Source organism: Corvus hawaiiensis, chromosome 6 (assembly GCF_020740725.1).
Source record: "Corvus hawaiiensis isolate bCorHaw1 chromosome 6, bCorHaw1.pri.cur, whole genome shotgun sequence".
Classification (NCBI taxonomy): Eukaryota; Metazoa; Chordata; class Aves; order Passeriformes; family Corvidae; genus Corvus; species Corvus hawaiiensis.
Window position 1 is genome coordinate 38,696,515 of NC_063218.1, and position 21,684 is coordinate 38,718,198.

Genomic DNA, 21,684 nt, shown 5'->3' on the forward strand with positions numbered 1-21,684 from the left:
GCCCGACACAAAGGGCACCGCGCATGCGCGGCGCGTGGGGCGGGGCGAGGGCGGGGCGGGGCGGCCGCTGCTGTCCCCTCACGGAGCCGCGCGTTGTCCCCGCGCTCCGTTCCGTGGGTGCTCCTCCGGTGCCCGGAGATCCGCGGAGGTCAAGGATCGCGCCTTGGCCGCTGCCGCGGGCAGGACATCGGTGGCCGCCGTCGCTGGCGGCAGAACCCGAGCGGCGCGGTGCGCGTTGCTTGGCCGGCCCGGGCGCGGCGGCCCCGCCGGCGGCGGCGGGAAGGTGAGCCGGTGTTGGCGCCGAGGTCTGTCGGTCGGTCACGGGGCGGGAGTGGCGGGGCGGCCGCTCTGCGGGGAGAGGCCGCGGCCGCCGCCCGGCCGGTGCTGGCCTCGTCTCTGCCCGCGGGCTCAGGAGGGCGGGCGGGATCCGGGCCCGGTGCCCAGGCCGCGGCGCGGTGCGGCGCAAGCCGGGCCGGGGTGGAAGCCGAGGCGTCGCAGCTGCCGGGCCGTGCTTCGTGCTGGCGCTGCACCGGCGGGCTGCTAAAGCCTTGCCGAGGGACAAAGACCGGGCTAAAGTAGAATATGTTCAGATTCCCCGTTTTCTTCTTGTACTCGGGTGAAGCAATGAGGAGACAGGGTTTCTTGATTGGGAACTTGCCTCCGATCTTGTGAAGTGCAGGACAGAGCAAAATGTGAATTTCTTCAGTATAGCTTTAGACATAACTTAATTAGGTGTGAGAATAACAGTAGTGGATTTTACCGTGGGTAAAGGAAGGTAAGTGACATACAGAGGATATATGTGGGGTGCCTGACTTCATTCTTAAAAGCTCAGAGGAGTTGAATGCATGTGACATCATTTTTGGATTTGTTCTGTGACATAAAAAAAAAAACCAACACCAACAATAAAATATCTTTAATTTTACAAGTAAGGAAAATCGCCTCTGTATAGGGCATTGAGCAGAGTTTTCCTGAAGACTTATTTAAGAAAACCCTATTGAATTGCAGTCTTCCATGTTAAACTTTTTGGTCTTTGCAAATGTCTCTGTAATCCTAAAACAGGTATATTGAGGATGATATGGAAGAAGCATGTGGTATGGTTGCTGCAGGACGTCATACCTGAAAAGTCTTGTCATCTGTGTCAGCTGAGATTGTAATTTTTATCTGTGTGGCAGCAGGGTCTGCCTGTTGTGAATTTGTGATTTTCATGCAGAGGATAATACTTTTTAGTTATATAGGTGTCATCTTTTAGAAACCTTCATAGGTTGTTCTTGCTGGTATTATTCATAACACCTAAACTTATTTACAGTGGAAGGGATAAAGAGAAACTGATTTTCTTTTCTATTTTCAGTTTTATTTGAAGTCTTTTACTTGGGTTTTCTTATTTGTGTGGGGATTTCACACCATGGGAAGAGAGGAAAGCATAGGGTGGAAGTCAATAAGTAAATTAGAGCTCTGAGGAAGTGTAATTCCTGATGGTTTTTTTCATTCCTTTTTCCAATTACTTGGATTTCTAGCTAATTTCACTTATAAAAGTTAAATAGTTTCACAAGCATCCCATATGTAATCTTTTATAACCTTTTCTCTTTTTCATTGAAGGTGAAGATCAACTACAGTAACTACAGTAAGATAGCTCTGAATACTAGTTTTCTTGTTAATTAACTTTCAGCCCATTAATTGCCTTACTAGATGTGAATTCTTCAAGTTTATCAGTATGGCTCTGACTGTAATGCTGCTGAATGGTACTTCCTTCCGTGGTGGATGCTGCAGGCACAAAGTTTTGCTCTCCTTACTTGGACCTTTCCTCAGCAATTCAAAATTGTACAGCAGCTACAGGAGGCCAGGGGCAGAGCCTGAGAAAAAACTGTCTTGGCAGAATGCTGATTTCAGCTTTAAGAAGGGCATTGATCACCTAAAGACTCAGCTAAGCTTGCTGAAGAAGGAAACCCAAGATTATTTACTAGGACCTGGAGGCCATCCATTAAGTCAGCACTTGTTGGAACAAACAAAGGTGTTGTGGCAGTTTCGGAGCCAAGAAGATTTAAATGAATGGGTTATTTCCTCTGATGTAGAGATTGGAGGGAAAAGTAAAATTTACCTCAAATTGGGTAGGAATAACCAGGCTGCTCTGCTGTATGGAACCCTCAATACAGAAGTACCTCGTGATGGGGAGACAAAATACAGTGGATATTGCAGTATGAGATCCAGACCGGCAGTGGTAAGTACAGCTCCGTGTTTGCACAGCTTCTGTTACTGAATCTGAGGGTGTTTGTGGAATGCCAGTGACAGCAAGTGGCCTGCTCTTTACTGCTGGTCACTTTCAGGAGTATTAGACTTTCTCTCAGAGATCTAATTGCTGCTGTATCCTTTGACCTGCGAGGAACTTACATTTTTTCTTGGATTTTGTTTTCCTTTCTTAGAAAAGGAATAATTCATGTTTGATCTTTTACTTATGTACAATAGACCACCCTGTTTGCAGCATCCTTACAAATGAAGGATCTGGAATGAATCTTTATATCCAAAATTGGTATGATTAAAATAGACATCTTTCTAAGTTTGAAGTTAATTGAATGTGTCATAAGTAAGAATTTTCTGGGCTTTGACTTGGTCTATTCATCAAACTTGGTTAGGGTGAATGAACTCATCTTCTCACAGGAACAGAAAACAATGCTTTGAAATGGACTTTTTAAAGGTCTGCCTCCTACTGTAAGTCAGAAAAAGCAAAACACAAACCTTTGATAGCTCAGAATTGAGCAAAATAGACCAGAAATGGATGTGCTTATTATGGATATGCCTTGTTTCATCCCTTATTTCTAAGCACCTTTAAAAGCAAAGGAACATTTTCACTCAGTGGATAAAATCTTTAACTATTTAATGTGTTCTGTTGTTTGTGTCTTGTCACAAGTACTCAGGTAAATAATTTCTGGGCCAGAATCTTGGGGAGCAGAGAATGAGAGTAACCAAAATCAATGGGTTAATGAGAGGCACATGAACACTGATTAAAATGGTGGCATTGGATCAGATGAGTGGAACAGCAAGTGGAGTGTTGCCTGAGTTAAACTCTCAGGACTGCTACTGACTTGTGCAAATGTGACTCAAACTTTCACCTCCTAATTCTGAAGAAGTGGAATGTATCAGTCCATCTTTAGTTAAGTAGAAAGGCTCAAAACTGTTAAAACCATAAAATCAAGTAGCTACACACCTTATATTAATATATTGATGATCTACTCGTTCTGTTACCTACAAGATGAGTTGGTAGAAGGATAGCTGATAGGTAATTGTAGTAGTGCTGTAAAATAAAGGGGAAATATCTGAATTTTTGGTGCTAATTTTGACTTCTTGGCAGTTCTGACCAATAACCCTGACCCCTGCCCCTCATTGCTCTGAGTGACCTCAGTGTAGTTCTCTGAAGACTCTTGGATATGCCATCATGCAAATGACAACATCAGGATTTTTCAGATCTTTGGAAAAAATGCAGTAAAGATTTAGACATGATTGCAATCTTACTATTTTACACAGTTAATGGAAAAAAAAATGTTGGAAAACATTAAATGCTCCCAGTGTTTGTTAGTCTTCAACTGGGAAGTTATCAAAGGGGATAATTATTTCACTGCTTCAATTCCCTGTCATCACTTCTCAATTATGTAGAACTGAGCACAGAATATTAAACTTAATGAACTACATAAGTACTGGTCCATCACCATGGCATTTGTGTACTTGCCTGGTAGGGAATTCAGTCTTTAGGAAGGAGGTCTGATTTCTGATACTTAGAAGATTGTGCCTTATAATGAGTGTGAGTCCTCAGAGTGGCAATATTGCAGTTTTTTGTCTCTAATGTACTGATGAAGGAAATTCAGTGAGCTCAGCAGCCAGGATGATGACAGTGTAGCTGTGTTCACTATGTTACAGTAAATACTATCTGACATAATAACAAGGGCAGTGATCAAAGCAACAATGCTTTGTTCCTCATAATGAAAGTGTCCCTTTATTACGGAGGAATAATTCTGTTTATTAATAATTTGTAGGGATCTTTTAACAGGAAGAAGTATTATGACTGGTCAAACTTCAACAGTCTGTATTTACGTGTCCGTGGTGATGGCAGACCTTGGATGGTAAACATTTATACAGATCCTTACTTCTCTCACCAAAAGGATGACCTCTACAGCTACTTCATGTTCACCCGAGGAGGCCCATACTGGGAGGAAATAAAGGTTAACTAATGAATCTTTCAAACTAATGACATTCTTGGGGTCCTGGCCAAAACATGGGAAGGGGAATTCTTTCAGCATTCACAGTTTGTTTCAATTGCTGTCCACTCGATGTTTTCTTTATACAAGACGTACTTTTGGCTTGGGAGTTCCCAAAACTGGACTGGGGGAGGGCACACTGTGTCAATTGTGTTAAAGAATTGATCCACCATCTGTTCCCCTTAATGCCTACTGTTGGCTCTTACTGGAGTAATGGGATAGATACAGCAATTGAAACTTAGCAGGTGTTCCCATGAATATTCTCTGTGATAACCGTTTTATCTCTAATACAAATGGGTGTAGGCCGATGTAGGATTTGTTCCATGCAACAGGATTTGCTTAACTCCCAGCCTCTCTGGAGTCAGTCAGACTCAGGAGTTGGAGTTTGTCATTTGTGACCCTTGATTCTGTGACACAAAATAATGTTTTTAAGAAGTGTGAGTTGTGGCTCTTCTCTGATGCAACTTGGGGACCTTTTGTAATTGTCTGATGACAATGATAAGGAGGTTTGCACATCCTTACAGATTGGTGTTGAGTGTTTCATGATACCATTGTCCAATCATGTGGGAACAGCCTGTGTTTCACAGATGAGGAGCCAGGAGGATGAAAGTCGGTGTGTCATTGCTGGCTTGGATGTTTTCCTCTCACCAGCCACCAGCCAGCCCTACTTTCTTGCTCCCACTGCTTTCAAAGAAATTGTTACATTATCCTGAAGTGCTTTCCTAGAGGTACTGATGTCTGAGTACGAAGTTTGCACTGTGAAATCCACATCCTAGGTACAGATAAGCTGTCAGTATGTACACATGCTAGGCTTTGCAGTAATTTCTGGTTGATGTTATTGGAAGGAGATATTCTGAGTGTAGACAGCCACTTTCTGTGCTGCAGTGTTTCATTGTGTCCCAACAAGGTAACGCCCCTGTGTGATGGCTGCAGCCACCACACCACAGGGTGGGCCTGGAGCTGGCTGTGAGTAGCCAGTTGAAAGGGTTAACGTGGGTTGTTTCTTTGTGCCAGTTTTATAAACCCAACTAATGCTAGTACCAGATATAGCACAGTGTTACTTTACTAACACATGCTTATTTTCTTTTCCCTAAGTTTCTATTTTATATACTGGTTACACTAAAGTCTGATTTTGTTTTGTTTATGTCAGATTCCATTCTCCAAATTCTTTCTCTCCAGTCGGGGAAGAGTCCAGGATAACCAGCATCCTGTCTGGTTAGACAAGGCAAGTTTTCTATAGGCTTTTTTTGAAATTTCAATTGAAAAAGCAGTATAAAGAACTGCTCTGTAAGAAATTCAGAGTTTCCTTCAAGATCATATTGGCCTGATATAGATAATTTACAAATTCTCTAATGTTTGTTATTTGGAATTGAAGGGCCTCATCTTGTTATAAGGTACTTGTTCTCATATGTGGTAAATGAAAACATAAAGTCATATTTGGGGTATTTAAAAATATTTACTAGGAGTTAAAGGGACAAATAGTACTTGATCTGAGCATCCTCCACTGAAGTTTTGTTGATGGTTATCTTATGTGTAGCATTTGACAGTAAAAGTTATGTACTTGCAGTGTGATTTTACAAACATATTTTAAAGAAACCCAAAAATCAGGGAAGCAGTGTGAAGGCAGTTTAAGAAATCTTAATAAAATGTCTTGGTCACACACACAATATTCAGAGTTGGAAGGGACCCACAGGGACCATCAAGTCCAGCTCTTAAATGAATGTCCCTCATGGTACTAATGTATGTTTTCCTAGGAACCTGGAAAGGCAGGAAGTAATTATTAAATAGGAATAAAAAAGGCAGGAAATAGTCAATGTGTCTAGGGCTTACAAAGGAATAGATTCTTTAGAGCAGAGAGTTTGGGTGACTCCCGTAGGTATCCGTAACAATGTGATTTGGAAGAAAGGAGCTTTAAAAACTGTCCAGGCTCCAAAAGCCAAGGGGCTGCTTGTAGAGCTTGCTGCTGGGGAAGAGGATTGAAAGCATTAGAATGATCCAGAGGAGTGTCAATGCATTTATCTAGCGTTGTTCTGTTATTTATTTAGTATATATTTGCAGTATTTATTTAGACATTTACTCATCTGACACATCCTAGGCATTATTTTCCCGAACTTACAGCAGTCCTTAAAATCATGGGCACCACTCAGACCTGCACTTTCAGCAGGGCTTTGGGGCAGCTTGAGTTCATGCGGTGGCCTGCACTGGTGACTCAACTAAGCTGTTAACAGTGGAAGTGTTTTGTAACGTGAGAGCTGAGAGAGTATTTGGGCAAGCCACAGGCTAATAGAAAGCATTCCTGAGCCACACAGATTTGTTCTTATATATAAGAACATTATTCTAAATGGAAAACAATGGTTAAGAACCTTGTCTTACTATTAAACTCAGTAATTAAGTCTCATGCCAACTTAAAATGTCTGATTTGGTGTTTTCACAGAGTACATGGTGTATCACAATCTAGACTGATCCCTTCCATCCTTAATTACATCTTTGTTTTTCCTATTCATGAAAGAATTTTGACTTTATGAAAATGTGTTTAGAAACCCAGTTGTGGTGACAGTGGCTGTACACAAAACATGAAGGATAAAAGTAGCAGTGTTGCTTTAGGCTCAGGCCATTTTAAATCAAGGGTTTATTAACACAGTGGTAGAAAGGCAAATGTGGAGTAATTTCCCTCTGGGGTGTGTATTGAAAATGGGATAGTGAAGTGTTCAAGCCTTGAGAAATGCTGCTGCATTTTGAACAAACACCAGCTTAAAGTAGATGGCTGTGAATGGTACGTAAAATGTAGAAGTGGGAGATATAACTGCGTTTGATTGTAATGTTATAAATACTGTTCTACCTCTATGTGTCTTTTAATTAGATTAGAACCCTTGGATTCACCATTGGAGATAAAGTAGATGGTCCATTCCAGCTGGAGATTGATTTTATTGGTCTGCTAAAGGACAGAGCTCATAGAGAAGAGTTCGCCTATGAAACACATGACAAGAACACTCCAGTCTAAGTTGGGCTGGTGTCCTTTATAAATTCTTTAGATACTTGGTTTATTTTTATAAAATACTTCTTAACATGTGGCTTTTAACAACTCGAAGAGCCTGTGTAAACATTAAAGAGATGAGTGCATGAAGCGTGACAGCACTGGCATCTTTGAACTCTCAGAGACAGAATCCTGGAGAGACTGTACATACATGGACTGCAACATAGCCTTAGAGGAGCTGTGATGTTCTTACAAAGTAGTAACTCTTCCCTAGGTAAGTTTTGGCTTCTGTCCTGACCTTTACTGAAATAAAAGTATTTCATGAGTTTTTTGTTCTTTTTTGTACATCACTTTCATTTTCTGCATTATGTGGTTTGGTGACAGTTGTAAAACACTTTTAACAGTTTTATACTGAAAAGAGTATGAGATTTAATACCCTGAGGACTGGTGCTTAAGTGTGACTCAGCTACTGAAATTTACAAAGAGCAGCACCTAAAGTGGAAAAGGCAGAAGTATTTCAACCTTTCATTTTGGCTCCTCTGGATAGCTAAAAAAAGAAAAAGCTGCCACTGCCAAGGTGGAAATAAGAGCTATGCAGCAGGCTTGACTTTTCCTTTAAAGCTGTTGAGCATAGTCCTACAATGTTGCAGAGCTAAAGTTGTTGGAAAGAAGTAATGCTCCAAAGAAGGGGTGGAAGGAAAAGCCCAGCTCTGTCTGCTCCCTGAGGAGGCACAGCGTGGCTTACTTAGCACCATTACAGGGCAGAGCAGATCCCACTTTTGCTGTGTGCAGTTAGCCTAACTCAGCTGTGTTGTAAGAAATCACAGCCTCAACTGGTGGCACAGAAGCTCAACACCTCCCTTTTTCAGAGAACTCCAGTTTTCAGTAATTCAAGATAACCAGTCAGCACTTGCTTTGTAAAGTGTATGTTTCAGCTGTCAAATTTAAGTAATCAAAGCACTGACCTGCTCCACAGTGACCTTGCTTAAGTATACTTTAGAAATATTAAATGTACCTGTATTTTATATGGAAGAGACCACAATGAAGCAAGCTGAAACAGGATCTTGTCCTATCAATTCAACAGCTTAAGTGCAGAAGGATGAGGGTTATTATTTCTAAAGATACCAGAGCAAAGATCTTTCATGGAGTGGCAGGCAGGTGAGTTTGTGAGGAAAACTTGGCACAGGAAAACACAGTAGTAAATACAAGTGTGAACAAAAAGAGTGCTACAGTAAGGAAGCAGTTATACATAGTATACTAAATGATAAAGCCACTGATAAACAGGAGAGATACAAAATATTTATTTTCCCCATTCAGTTTATAAAAGAAATAGCTTGTTCTTGACATTGCAACATATATTTGATAGGACACTAAATTCGGTGAAACATGTATTTGCTCAACAGCTAAGATTACAACTGCTGAATTACCTTTCTAGTTCTATCCCTAACAAATCCAGACAACTTTTCTATGTATTTTTTAATGTAAAAATAACAACTGCTTTTAAAACCAAAGTATTGAATGTGACTCAACACTACTCTAACCTCTTTTAAGCATCTTGGAGATGAAAAGCAAGAGAATTTTGTTAACATCTGCTATTTACCATAGAAAGGAACAAAATCTTAACTGCTCAAAGCATCAAAGTTGGTAATTTGTAAATTCAGTTGTGACTTTTTTTTTTTTAAAGGTAGTTTACAATTATGTTATGCTGTAAGCTTTTCGTTTTCCAGAGAGCTTGCATGCTTTCTCCTCTCTTTGAAATTCCCTACTATGTCATAAGCATGCAATTAGAAATGCTGAATACTTACTGCAATTTAGAGAATTTAAGGATTGATCTGGAGAACAGGGCAAGCAGGTACTTCTAACTCTTGTCATTTTGAATATTGTGGAACATTTTGAAGCTTGCTGTTCAAAGCCTGCATTCTAGCACACAACAAGTGCATTCTGATGCGCAAGTCTATCCTAAGTTGCAAGGAGGCTTCTTGAGCATCTTTTTTCCGCTTGTATTTTCTTCTTGAACATATTTTAGTCAAGTAAATTAGTTAAATGAAAACATTATGAAGCAACAAGAGAATTCTAAGCCCCTGAAAGTTTGGAACTCTCATCTCAGTGGAGAAGTTGATCAAAGAAACATTATGCTCAGGGCACATTACAAGGTCTCCTTAATTGCTCTCTGGATTCCACTAGCTAATAGCAACCTGAACCATACACAGACAGCACAAGCCTTTACATGACAGGAACAGTATTTACAGTGATGTCTTAGTTAGGACTTCTTATTTGTCCTAACACACAGATAGGCCTCTACGTTTTCCAAGAGCATGAGCCTTTTTCTTTTTTCTGTCTTGCTCAAGTGTCTCACGCCTTTCTTCCCTGGAGGGGGGGGGAAAAAAAAAAAAAAAAAAAGAGACCATATCAAGTTATATTAAAGGTAGAGACACAAGCAACCAAAGGAATCTGAAGCCGACCACAACTTAACACCCATTTAATCAGCGTACTGCCTTTGCCATAGGCAGAGATAACAGTACCATTATGGACTGAATTCAAACATACTTCTGCTCAGACATACAGGTCTAACACACAAGGTAACAGCATGTCAATATTGACAGCTTCTTCCAAGATGAAGGTAAATCTCCAAATTGTGAAACTGATACCTTTCATGGAAAAAAAGTTTAACAAATTCAGAGCAGCCTTTCCTGTTGGCTTTCCTGAAATTCAGCAGTCATTGGAAGGAGAAATAGCTTCAATACAAAAAAAGTATTCTTTCCCAAATTACATTTAAATCCTAAAAAGAAGAATGAATCATCATATTATTTTAAGTAACACTATTCATAAAAAGACTAGTGGTATACTAACCTTGTCTGGAGATGCGGCTGTTTGTAACCTTTCTTACGTGAAGAGATATTGCTACCACCAGACTTACTGAGAACAGCATTTTCTTTAAATTCTCCCCATGGCTTTAGTCGTCCTACAATTTAGGAGCAAAAAGAGAGACTAGTTCAGTAATTCTTACCATGAATTTATCCTAGCTAGTCTGTTACTTGCTGATGGTCTTTAAGATGAAATGCCTCTTCAGGCTGTATTATCAGATTCACCAGCCCATTCCCTACAAGTAGTTCTTCTGTAAGTCGTAACAGGTACTTAGAAGTAACACTCAGCATGCAAAGTTCAGCTTCTCACATGAGATTAAAAAAATCCACCTCACTGTGTAAGAAATATTTCATATTTCCTGTACATACATCTATTTAATGGAATACAAGGATATTTATTCTTGTATTTATGGGCTGTTGGTCATAAAATCTTAATCTTCAGTGGGAGGTTCTTAAAGTATATACTGTGAAGAAATTTAAAGCATACTATGTGGGAACCCAGAGAGAAAGGAAAAGGGGCAGGAAAGGAGACTGCAAACTTCACTATTGCTGTTTGTATCAATGCGCCCCTGGTAGGAGCAGGGGATGTAAGGGGTGTGAGCAACGCAGACTGCACAGGCTCAACGTACCTTTATGTGGCTGATACCGAAGTGGCCGAGAGAGACTTGCTTTGAGATCAAATGTCTTCTTTCCACTTGTGGGTTCTGCAGGTTGAGCACCAAACTTGAAGGGGGTAAGAACTACAAAAGGCATCAAGATACCATAATTAGAGTTGCAAGAGCATCAATGTACACAGAAAGTTGGAAAGTGCCTGTGAAGACCACACTACAATTATCAAGACCAAAGAGTCATTAAATGCCCCTGCTGACACCTCTAAAGATAGAATTGCACAAACAAAGCTCACTTGAAATGGGGAGCTTCCAGGTCTGGAGAGGGCAAAAGTTGTAGAGTACTGGCCCTTTAGCTGTGATTATACTATGGAAGAGCACATACAGCTTCATGTGTTTTTCTAGTCCTTCAAACCAAGTTGTGTTTCTCTATGATTTTTGGAACCAAGTGGTTTTTCACATTAAACAAAGAAGCATTCTTTTGGAACAGGCCAGCTTCAGATTAGCATGGAACTTAGCTTGCCCCTTAAAAACATCACTATTATACAGCAAACCAGGCAGCTCTGGGTTCTTGACCTGTGCAAATATCCCTGTGATGCTAAGGGTGTCAATGGCTGGATAGCAGAGCTGTTGTGCTGCTGCAGAGATCATTAGTAATCAGAAGACTTCTGATTTTTCTTAATTTTAGTTCCTGAGTTGATCAGGGTGCTGAGGCTGGTAACAGGTTGTATTAAAGCACAGCTAGAAGCCTGATGCGTGCTTAACCCCACAAGGAGAGTGAGACCTCTGAGAAAGTATCAGGAATTCCTCTCACTGCAGACAGGGTGTCCCTGTATCTGCTATATGAATCTTTTGCTATGTAGTCCCTAAAGGGCTAGAAGATTTTCTGCCCTCTTTTCTGTAGGTAGCTAGGTACCATATGTTTAAGACATGGCACCTAAACATTCTATTCAAACCACTGGAAAACAAAGAAACTACTGCAGTTCTGAAGAACCAGTCGTAAATTAGAGATTTAAATTAAAACCTGGGTCTACATGACATTTGTTGTTAAAAACTTATAATTTAGTAAGACAAAAGTCTTGATCTGAAAGAGCCAAATATTCACCATCCACTTTACCCTTTGATGCAGTCAGATCATTATTTCTTGCATTTCCCTTACTGTTCTTCTGACTTATACATTTGCAGCTCTTTTGAGTGTCAGGTGTGCAGATCTCCTCCATGTATGGAGACATTCTAGATGGAGTCTTGATAAGAGAGCGTTTGTGCTCATTATCTTTTGTGGCTTCTGAGAACCTGAAAGTTATTAGAAACATGAAGACAAATTTAGTCACCTACAAGGAATGTAAGCCATCTGCCAAAATACAGAAGGTTCTGCATTCTACTTTTATTAATTACAGGTAGAAAGATCTACTGTGTGAAAGATGTTCACAGCTTATGCAAAAACTGCACTAAAATACGTTGTTGGTATAACATTAAGTTCTGAGCCAGCATCAACAGCAGTAAGTAATATGACAAACTACAAAGAACAGACTTCTTTTTTATTTTGGAAAGCAAATATATTTGGATGCAATAAGCAAGTAGATTTATTCACCAACAGATATGATTTACTTTAGATCTGGATTCTGTATTCTGGAGTCTGCATATTTCGTTAGTTTTAAAATTCAGATTAAGAAAAACTGAAAGCCAATTAACTATCAGAATGCTAGACCTCGAAGAGCTACAAGAGGAAGAAGCTGGAAATTTTTAAACACCCAAGTTACCTGCATTCCAAGACACACGCACATTCTGTATGTATGTGTGTATATGCACATTTTTTAGGGATACTTGTGAGTACATGCATAAAATTCAAAATCTTGAATGAAGTAACATCCACATCAAAAAGGTACTAAGAATAAGCTATAAGCTTGCAAGATTCAGAAAGACAGGGAGTAAATGTTGAGGAAAGCTATGTTTTTATGGGCAAGCAAGTTTATGATGAAGTACAACTTGCAAGATCCATCACGGTGCAAATTTGGACCAGTGGAATGGAAGCAAATTCTAAAAGTAATGTTTTGGTTTACATATTGCTAGGAATCAATAAGAGGTGCAGTGGAGACATCCAAGCTCATCCAAGAGGACACTAGGGGCAGTGTATTTTTTTCATTTGTTATCTATTGAAATCAAAAAGAGGACTTTTAAAGTAAAAACAAAGCCACTAAGTTTGTAAACTTGATTTTGACCTTTGAACAGCAAAAGACCTGCATTCCAAAGTGACATAATTATATATTATCAGATACCAGTATGAGAAGTTGCATTATCTGACTTAAGAACAACAATCCCACACACACTTTATTCAGGAACAAAAAAAAGCCCCAGCAGCCATGGTCTTGGCACGCAAAAGTTGAAAAGTGAAGGTCATCAGAGAACGTAACACAACCAAGGCCTGCAAACAACCGTAAATTGTTAGCAAAGGGAGAATGTCTAATCAGAACTTCAGTCCCTGTGGAAACTTTAGTAAACTGATTAAAGTCAAAATTGGTATGATAGTTAGAAGTCAACAAAGAAATAGTAGAAATAAGGGCTTTCACTACAAAGAAATCCAAGCAAAAGGACATTTATCAATAGGATACCATAAGGACTGCCCTTTCAATTCCTTCTTTTAAAAGGTTTCTTGATCAAGACTTTAGGGAAATTATTAATAAGCTAATAAAATGTACTGATAACAGAAGTTCAGGAAGTATTAACACTAATAGAGAATTAGATTACTGTGGAGGAATGATGACATACACATGGTATTCTAAAAGGAAATAAGATGAGGTATAATAGCATTGAGTATGAGTTCATTCATTTAGCAATTCCTCATGACTTTCTGGTGTCAGCTTGGTTCCCATCTGCTAGAAACAATCTGCTTATAGTAGTCAATCACAAGAGGACCCCTGCTGTGACCTGAAGGGGAGGGGAAGTATAGGACAAAAGGAAGAAAGTACCTAAAAACCCCAAATGATGAGTCCATTGCAAGACTTACCTGGAATACTGAATAGAGTTCTGATTAAAAAATTTTAAAGATAAATTAATTCAGATAAACAGAAACTATTAGGTTGCCTGGCAAAATGGAAAACCTAACACAGTAAGGGAAGAAAAATAATTGGCTTGAGCAGTTTAGCAAAATGAAAGCCAGGATTTGAGATTCCTCTAACAGACATAAAAATGAAGAAAGAAGATAGTAACAGAGCAGTAAGGCTTAAACCAGCTACAAAGCCAGGCTGGAAGTTAGTAATCAGAATTAGTCTTGCACAGTTCATGTTTGGAAGAGAAATGATGTAGTAAAATCTCTGTCAGTGTTGATTATTTCACGTGTATCATATCAAATGGCTTGCTGGTAGCTTTGGTTTGTTCTTTTTACCTGACATTCATTTTGGATGTTGAAAGTACAGAAGGATTAAATGAAGATCTCTGGGATAAAATACTCCGATTAACAGCATTCAGAGAACTGCGTGGTGAGCGCCGGAGGTTACTAGGAGTGCAGGTGTTGGAGAATCTGCCTCTTTCTGGATTTGGGCTGAATAAAAATCTTTTTCCACTGGCTTGTTTCTAGGGAAAAGCAAATTCTGAGTTACCAGACTCTGCTGAAAAATTATCTACAAAGCAGGCAAGAAGAAAGGAAAACAAACAGTGCATCAGAAGCATATGGCCTCTTCAAGTTTTCTCCCTTCTATTTTTCCTCTTTAAAAGCTTATTTTAAATGTAAATAGTTTTTTTATTATTATTAAACTGACCTGACAACACATACCTTAGAATGTGGAGTGTCTTTTTCTGATACTCTTAAGAGAATTGATTTTCTGACCATTGGCACCTGCCAATAGTAATTTGTCTGAAGTACACAATGATGCAATATATGGCATTAAAAAAATAAATGTAGTCTTCAGGAGTTTGATTCATTATGACTGTTTGATATGGACCTGGCAGTGCTAGAGTAACCAACCTGAACAATTCTAAGGCCATTGACGTACTCATTCATACATTCATTGACACATTACTGTCACTTTTTTAGGCTCTACTGCACTTTGTGAGAGGCCCTGTTAGCAGCTTGCACCCACGTGAGGGTGAAATACAGGAACTGAGAACATATACTGCATGTATTTTAAAGGAGAGTCATATGCAGCCATTGGATGATAGTTCAGGCACAGAAGAGAAACTTAATATTTCATTCCTGCTCTTTGAAAAATAACCTATCCCTTGCTTAAGTTCTACAGCAATTCAACAGCTGTAAACAAAAGTTCCAGGAGATCTTTCACAAAAGTAATTGTGACAATTATTTTTACTCAAAACCAACAAGTTAGCTGTTGGTTTCTACAGCTGTACACTGTTAACATGTAAAAACTTGTATAGTTACATAAGTTATATACAAATAACTATATAACTAGTTATGTAGGACTACAGTTAAATTACATTGGTTATAACATTACACTGCATGTTCACATGACCAGCTACTCACTGATCTAAAGAGACCTGAAAAGACTTTTACAGACAGGCCCTGGAAATAAATGAATATGCCAACAATGGGTATCCTCCTGTGTTATCTCTTACCTTAACTGTGCTGCAATTTTCATTCAGTTTTTTTTTCCTCTCGATGTAGTCAGCAATAGATTCCATTTTCTTGAACTGAGCCTCGTGCAACTTTTTAAAGTCTAAGAAGTTCCAAAAATAAGAAGATTCACAGATCTGATATGGTCCTAAGGAAGTTTAATACTTCATAGGAGAATGTTGTGACACCTATTGTTATGGCCTCAAAGAAAACACTGCATCCCTCTAATTAAAGGCTGTAGACACAGCTGACCAAACAGGACCAAAAGAATCTATTTCACCAGCTACATGGCCAGCTACCTGGTAATCTGGAAGATTATAGAACCATGGTTTGGGTTGGAAGGGATCTTTAAAGATCATCTAACCCAACCCCCAAATTCTGCAGTTAAAGAAAACAATAAATACTTCTGCATTTGAGATTATTTAATGCATTTTAAGAAGTGATGAGCTAATGTATAGTAGTACAGCACAACCATAGTATTTATAAAGTGAAAACTAAACAAGCAGGAGTAACAGTAATGTGTTCCTGTTCTTTGAAAAATCACTAATTGCAAGTATTGTATCCAAAAGTCACCAAAATGTTCAATAAACCAGTTTTTTAACATACATGCCAGTCATTTACTACTATGAATTTACAAGCTGGAATATGTACCTTGAAATGTAACCTTTGGGAAATATTTTTTGCTTGCTTGCTTTTTAAAGAGAGAATATTCTCTTCTTTGAACAGGAATAGAAATTTGAGTTGTGAAGAACTAAGTCAAGTCTCCCTTTACACAGAGAAAACACATCTATTTCTAAAGATGGTAGGTTATCTTACTTGGTGTAGTAGCTGTTGTTCCTGTTCTTGCAGACCTAGATGCACGGCCTACACGTAGAGGAATCTTCCCTCCTGCAGGATGAGCATCACCTGGTACAGTAAGATTAGACAAAAGCATTAGAACTCCTGGAAGATGATTTAAAGTAATCACAGTGGTTTTAAATAGTGTTCCAATATTTGTTTCAAAACACATTTTATCTCCTCAAGGGTTTAGGTTTTGAGAAATAAAACCAGCTGGAATAGATATGTTCTAAGTCTCTCAAAAGTGTTTTAATTCGTTTGTCAATAATAACATATCTTGTAAAACCTCAAGCCCAGCATGAACCCTAAAGTCATATTAAGCTAGAATCTTATGATAGGTAGTAAAATATTTTTCAGGAAAAGTTAACAAGAGAACTGTGCTTGTGGTAAGCAAAGCAGACTTTAAATTCACAGGCCTTGATCTGTGTTTTTTAAATGCTGATAACAAAGAAGAAATACCTTTTGACCAACTTTTCTGCCACTGCCTTATTTACATACAGAGAGTCCAAGTTGTTTTTGTCACCTTTGCTCTCAGGTACAGTAACAAGCTCATGTTTACATTTTAATGATTAATTTTCTTAAGAAAAAATCAGGTAAAGACTTTATATCAAGTTCACTCATATCAAAACCAAACATTTGCTTTTCTGTTCATTCACATCCCCTCAGAAGTAAACTTAGATGACCTTAATATATTGAAAGAAATCCTTATTGGAATACTTATTGGAAACAAGTAAGGGCGTGCAGTTAAAACTAATGGTTGAAAAATCAACTTGTCAATATTAAATGCAGACACTTGTTACTACAGCTATAGGAAGAGATGAGCACTGTTCCAACTGTCAGGATGAGTGCTGCCTCAACCCAAGCATCCCCCACATACTCTCTTGCTTTTCTTTTTAAAAAAACAACCTTCATAGAAAATCACAGATTTTTGAGTTAGTTCAAAATTATTGGTGGTCTCCCATAAGATTGTCCTTGTAAATTCTATGGAACAACAAGAATATTCATAATAAAACTTACAGACTACAAACACTGAGCCTAACAGAGCAAATGCAGGTGTGCATTTTACTTGACAGACCCACAATACCAAGAATTAATCAGATTGGGTAGGCAAAGTCATCTCTTCATGTCAGCTGCATACACAAAGGAGTGGGGGATAAATTAATTCATATTTTCAGTGGCATCATGTTTGAAGGACTAAAAACACCACCAGATGAAAAAGTGATCCACTGGAATATATTCAGATACTCTTAGGTAGTTCAAACAAATTATAAAGGATTCTGTCTCTGTTATTTTCTGCTAATTTTACTCCTGGAAAGAAAAAGATAAAACTGTTCACCTGTAGAAAAAGATAAATGAAGCATGAGGAAGCAAGTCCTCTCTTTCTTGCCACTTCTTAAAAATCCAACTAACACCTCAAGAGTATTCCAAAAGGCACTGATCCTTTTGGAAGTGTAAAACTCAAATATACCCAGATCTCTGAGAACTCCTTCACTGAAAACAAGAGTTCTGAAGTCAAAGTTCTGAAGTTGGCAAAATTCCTACACTGCAGAATTTGTGGATTTGTGTTACAATATGTTAAACAAGTAACACAAACTCAAAGCAGCCTGATTTTCTTCTGGTATCCCCAAAACAAGGTAGTGATCAACAGATGTGCCACAAAAATCCTTGAAGACGCAATAAAATGTCCCTTTTGGTTATTTGAAGTAGCACAAATTGAAGTTACTTTTTCCCAATTTTCTACTTACGTTGTTCTGCCCTGCTTTTAGTAGAAGTCTTCTCTACTTGTTTTTTCTGTCCAGTACCCATCCCTGGATTCTCAATAGCCCTCTCTTCAGCTATTTGCTTCTTGTTTTGTAATACATTCTGTCCCTTTTTGTGCTCACCCTGAGGCACTTCATTTTCTTCCATTTCAGAATGCACCTGCAATTTAAACATACTTTGTTTAACCAGTTTGTTCCAAGTGGCTATAAAGAAAGGCTGTTGTTCTGAGAACAGTGAGTCAGTGCAACAGATTGCCCAGAGAGGTGCATAGCCTTCATCCTCAAGGGTTTTCAGTATCAGATTGGATAAAGCCTAAAGCACTGTGGTCTAACCTTATAGCTGAGTCTGCTTTCATTGGGAGATTGAGCAAGAGATTTTCTGAAGTCCAAACTGAATTAACTTGTGAAATACTTACCCTGTTACTTCACAAACTTTGATATATGATAAAGCTTTTAACTGCACAGCTCTAACATTTTAGTATAAAATTGCCTTTATTCATAAAAGTTAATTATTTGCAAGTAAAAATAAATTCACTGAGGATGTTACTTTTTACTGTTGTATCTTTGTATACTGTACATCTCTAACACTAACAGACTAACATTCTTCATTTTCTCATTTCCCTCCTCTACCTGAGTAAAAAGTCTTTCAAACAGTTCTTAGCTTACCTACATCTTGTAACTCTAGAAAGAAAAATTCTGCCTCCACCTCACCTTGAAACTTTCTCTCCCTCAGTGATACAACCCTCACAATAGAAAAATTATGATGTTTAGGCAATCGTGTGACTTCTAATGATTTTTTCTCTATCAAAAAAGCGAGAACAGCCTTATTTTAGATAAATTCTGAAACTAGCCTAAGATTCAGAATACTACAGTGAACTAGAGAAAGCAGATAAAGTGTTTGGAATTGTATATTTCTTAGAGGAATTTATTTTCTTGAAGCAATGACTAGCATGTAATGTCTGTTTATTATGGGATAGCACATAGTTAAGATAGACAAAAGTCAGTGCTACAAAGTACAAAAGACCAGTACCAGAATGTTTGCATATGAATTTTTATACATGTGTATACACACCCAAAGACACACATATAAACATATACCATCTATAAGTGGTGATAGAAAAGAAATCAAGTTGTGCTTAAATTATGCTCAGAGGAAGGGTGGACAGTCAGCACACAAAAACATGCAATGCAAATTACCTCTTTCTCATCAGAAAGCACTGGCTTTTCTTCACTGGTATTCATTTCCTCATGGGAGTTCCTCTTTTTTCTGGTTATTTTCTTTTCTTTACCACGTCTTTTTGTAATAAAAGACCCTGAATCAGACATCATTTCCTCCTGATTGCTCAGTTCATCCGATTTAATGGAAGCAAATGCACTCTTTACAGGATCCTGTAGCAGAAAAATACTATAATCAGAAGATACCCGACACAAACATAAGTTAAGTACTCCAGGGACAGTTTCAATTTCATTATTAAAAAAGTATTTCATACAGAGGAAAAACAGTAGCATGCCATTTAGCAGTGTAGTAATCAAGAAACAGGCACTATCTAGATTCCCCTAAGCATCAAAGCTCCTTGTTTGGAGACTTTAAATACAATTCCTATTATTGTTTTATCATATTTCATTTTAATAAGATTATAAAGGCTTAATACTTTATATTTGAAATCTAACTTGCATGATGCCATGACCCTCCCACATTTGTGGAATACTCTTCACCAATAAAAACAGGACTCCTTTCATGCTTGTAAAAATTTTTTAAAAGCTGACAAGGTTTACACCAGTTCCTCAAACCTTTAAAGAAGATTTTTAGGAGATGCACTTCAAGGAAGATGTATTTTAGAAAAAGCAGATAACAAATTACTTTTTATCAAAAACTTCAAAAACATTACCACACTCAGCAAAATAATTCAGCTTACAGAGAACACTTTTTTAAAGTTAAGAAAACAATACACAAGAGACAAATAAAGGAAGTAGCACAACTGTATTGCTTTCATTATAGTGCTAGTGTAAGTAAATTGTAGTAGATGCAAAATGCTTTCCAATTAGCATCTAGTCCCCTTCATCTAAGCATGCAAAATAATAAAATATTTTTATATTTGATACTGAATAGTGTCTGGAGCCACACAGGCAAGAATTAGTATTTGTTCAGTGGAAATTAAATGTTAGTGTTCACAGAGAAGAGTTTTGTACTGATGCTGAAAAATACATTGTTAATTTTGGCAGCTGAAAGGAAATCAGCTTTCAGTCATAGAGGAGGCCAATGCAAAGCTAACATTAGCATATCTATGTCTATCAGTACATGAGTGCTTTAAACTAAGGGCACTGAGAAGAAAAAGGTATTTCTATTACAGTTCTCATCATGGTCAAAAACACCCTTCAGCACATGCCCCGCTCAATTGGTTACAAATTAAGGATTATACTTCCTAAAAGCAAATGGCTGATTTATTATCTATTACCATATTTTCACTTTCTTCTTTTGTCCCTTCAAAGTGTTGCTTCAATGATTCCAACAATTTGTCTGCCTGAAGAGAAATCAAAACACCACATGAACCAAACAGTCCATTAAGTCATTGAAGAACTCTGTAAGCCCAACCAGCCTCCTATAAACTGATCCAACAAACAAGCAGAACATTTCCTGAATCCAACAGAATAAGACATGCCTAGGACGTCATTCGAGTCAGTCAATTAAATAAAGTGCTGAAGGCCACAGATTAATATGTAGCACATTCTCCAGAGGCACAAAGGCAAATTTCCCTGACTGGGTTTCTTCTGATCTGTCTATTTTTCAGAAGGTTAATCGTTCAATGAATGAGACAAACTGTTCTAAGCCCCACAGTGCAGCTGAACTTGAATTAAAATTGCATCAAATTTCTGCAATTCCTTCTGTCTTGGACATGCTACATGCAAAGCATTCTTTTCATCCCTCGCATACATCAGCAGTAATACTAATAAAATAACAATGAAAACACGCCATTGATAATTCAGGCTATGAAAGACTCTTAAACACTTAATTGAAAAGGGCAGCATAAAATCAATCAAAATACTCCGCAACTAACATTCCCAGAACAATTCTTAGTCCTGTGAGGACAGGGAGTTGCCTTGTCCACCCAAGGTGTGGATCTTTCCTTAAGGCTTTATGCCTTCTCCCGTTGCTGGCAGCGCCTGCCAGGAGAGGCCGGGCCGTGTCACGCGTGCACCTGCGGCTCCAGGCAGGACATTGGGGCGTCCTTAAACCTCTCGCCCTTAACCTCGACTGCCAAACGCGCCCTCTCCTCCCTTAAGGTACACTGTTCCTCCCACTCCGAGTCGTAAAAAAAACCAAAACAAATCAAACAAAACAACCACAACTACCCACGATGGAGGCAAACAGCGCTGGAACACCAGCGGGGGGGGAACAGCCGGGCCGGGAGGCGAGCGGGCAGCCTCCCCGGGGGCACCGGAGCCCTGCACTCCTCCTCCTCGAGCGCTTGCCCGCCTCCCAGACGTCAGCACAGCCTCCCGGGGCACCCCAGCGCGGAGCCACCGTCGCACCGCGCGGCCGGTGCCGCTGCCAGCGCCGCTCCAGACCCGGGAGGGGGCACCGCCCGCGGGGACGCGTTCCCTCGGCTCACGGCCGGGCACGGGGGCACCCCAGAACCCGGAGCTTCCCGGGCACCGCTCCTTCCCAGCCGCCCCCGCCTCACCCGAAGGTTTGCCCTCAGCCCGGCGGCCTTGGCGATGCGCTGGAGCTCGACGTATTTCAGCGCCTCCAGGGGCTGCAGCGAAGCGAGCGCCATGACAGCGGCGGCACCAGCACCGACCGGCCCTGCCCGCCGCGCGCCAACCGACACCGC

General features: G+C 39.4%; 2 protein-coding genes across 4 annotated transcripts; one reads left to right on the forward strand and one right to left on the reverse strand.

The window, feature by feature from the left end:
- The first annotated feature begins 55 nt into the window (after window positions 1-55).
- NDUFAF1 (NADH:ubiquinone oxidoreductase complex assembly factor 1) lies at window positions 56-14,587 on the forward strand. Of its 2 annotated transcripts, none has more exons than XM_048307344.1 (5): window positions 56-283; window positions 1,597-2,215; window positions 4,023-4,208; window positions 5,395-5,469; window positions 7,105-7,543. In XM_048307344.1, the coding sequence occupies exons 2-5, from the start codon at window positions 1,712-1,714 to the stop codon at window positions 7,243-7,245; spliced, it is 906 nt and encodes a 301-aa protein (XP_048163301.1). In that variant the 5' UTR covers window positions 56-283; window positions 1,597-1,711; the 3' UTR covers window positions 7,246-7,543. The 2 variants fall into 2 exon arrangements, 1 of the variants encoding a protein (XP_048163301.1); XR_007204332.1 differs by lacking the exon at window positions 56-283 and adding an exon at window positions 14,265-14,587 and having other exon boundaries at window positions 466-2,215; window positions 7,105-7,492.
- On the reverse strand, window positions 8,496-21,682 carry NUSAP1 (nucleolar and spindle associated protein 1). Of its 2 annotated transcripts, none has more exons than XM_048307342.1 (11): window positions 21,535-21,682; window positions 20,308-20,373; window positions 19,049-19,240; window positions 17,837-18,011; window positions 16,071-16,160; window positions 15,257-15,357; window positions 14,073-14,260; window positions 11,808-11,983; window positions 10,712-10,822; window positions 10,069-10,180; window positions 8,496-9,585 (listed from the first exon to the last, which is right to left on the reverse strand). In XM_048307342.1, the coding sequence occupies exons 1-11, from the start codon at window positions 21,625-21,627 to the stop codon at window positions 9,498-9,500; spliced, it is 1,392 nt and encodes a 463-aa protein (XP_048163299.1). In that variant the 5' UTR covers window positions 21,628-21,682; the 3' UTR covers window positions 8,496-9,497. The 2 variants fall into 2 exon arrangements, with proteins under 2 accessions (XP_048163299.1, XP_048163298.1); XM_048307341.1 differs by having other exon boundaries at window positions 11,796-11,983.
- Between the last annotated feature and the right edge of the window lie 2 nt (window positions 21,683-21,684).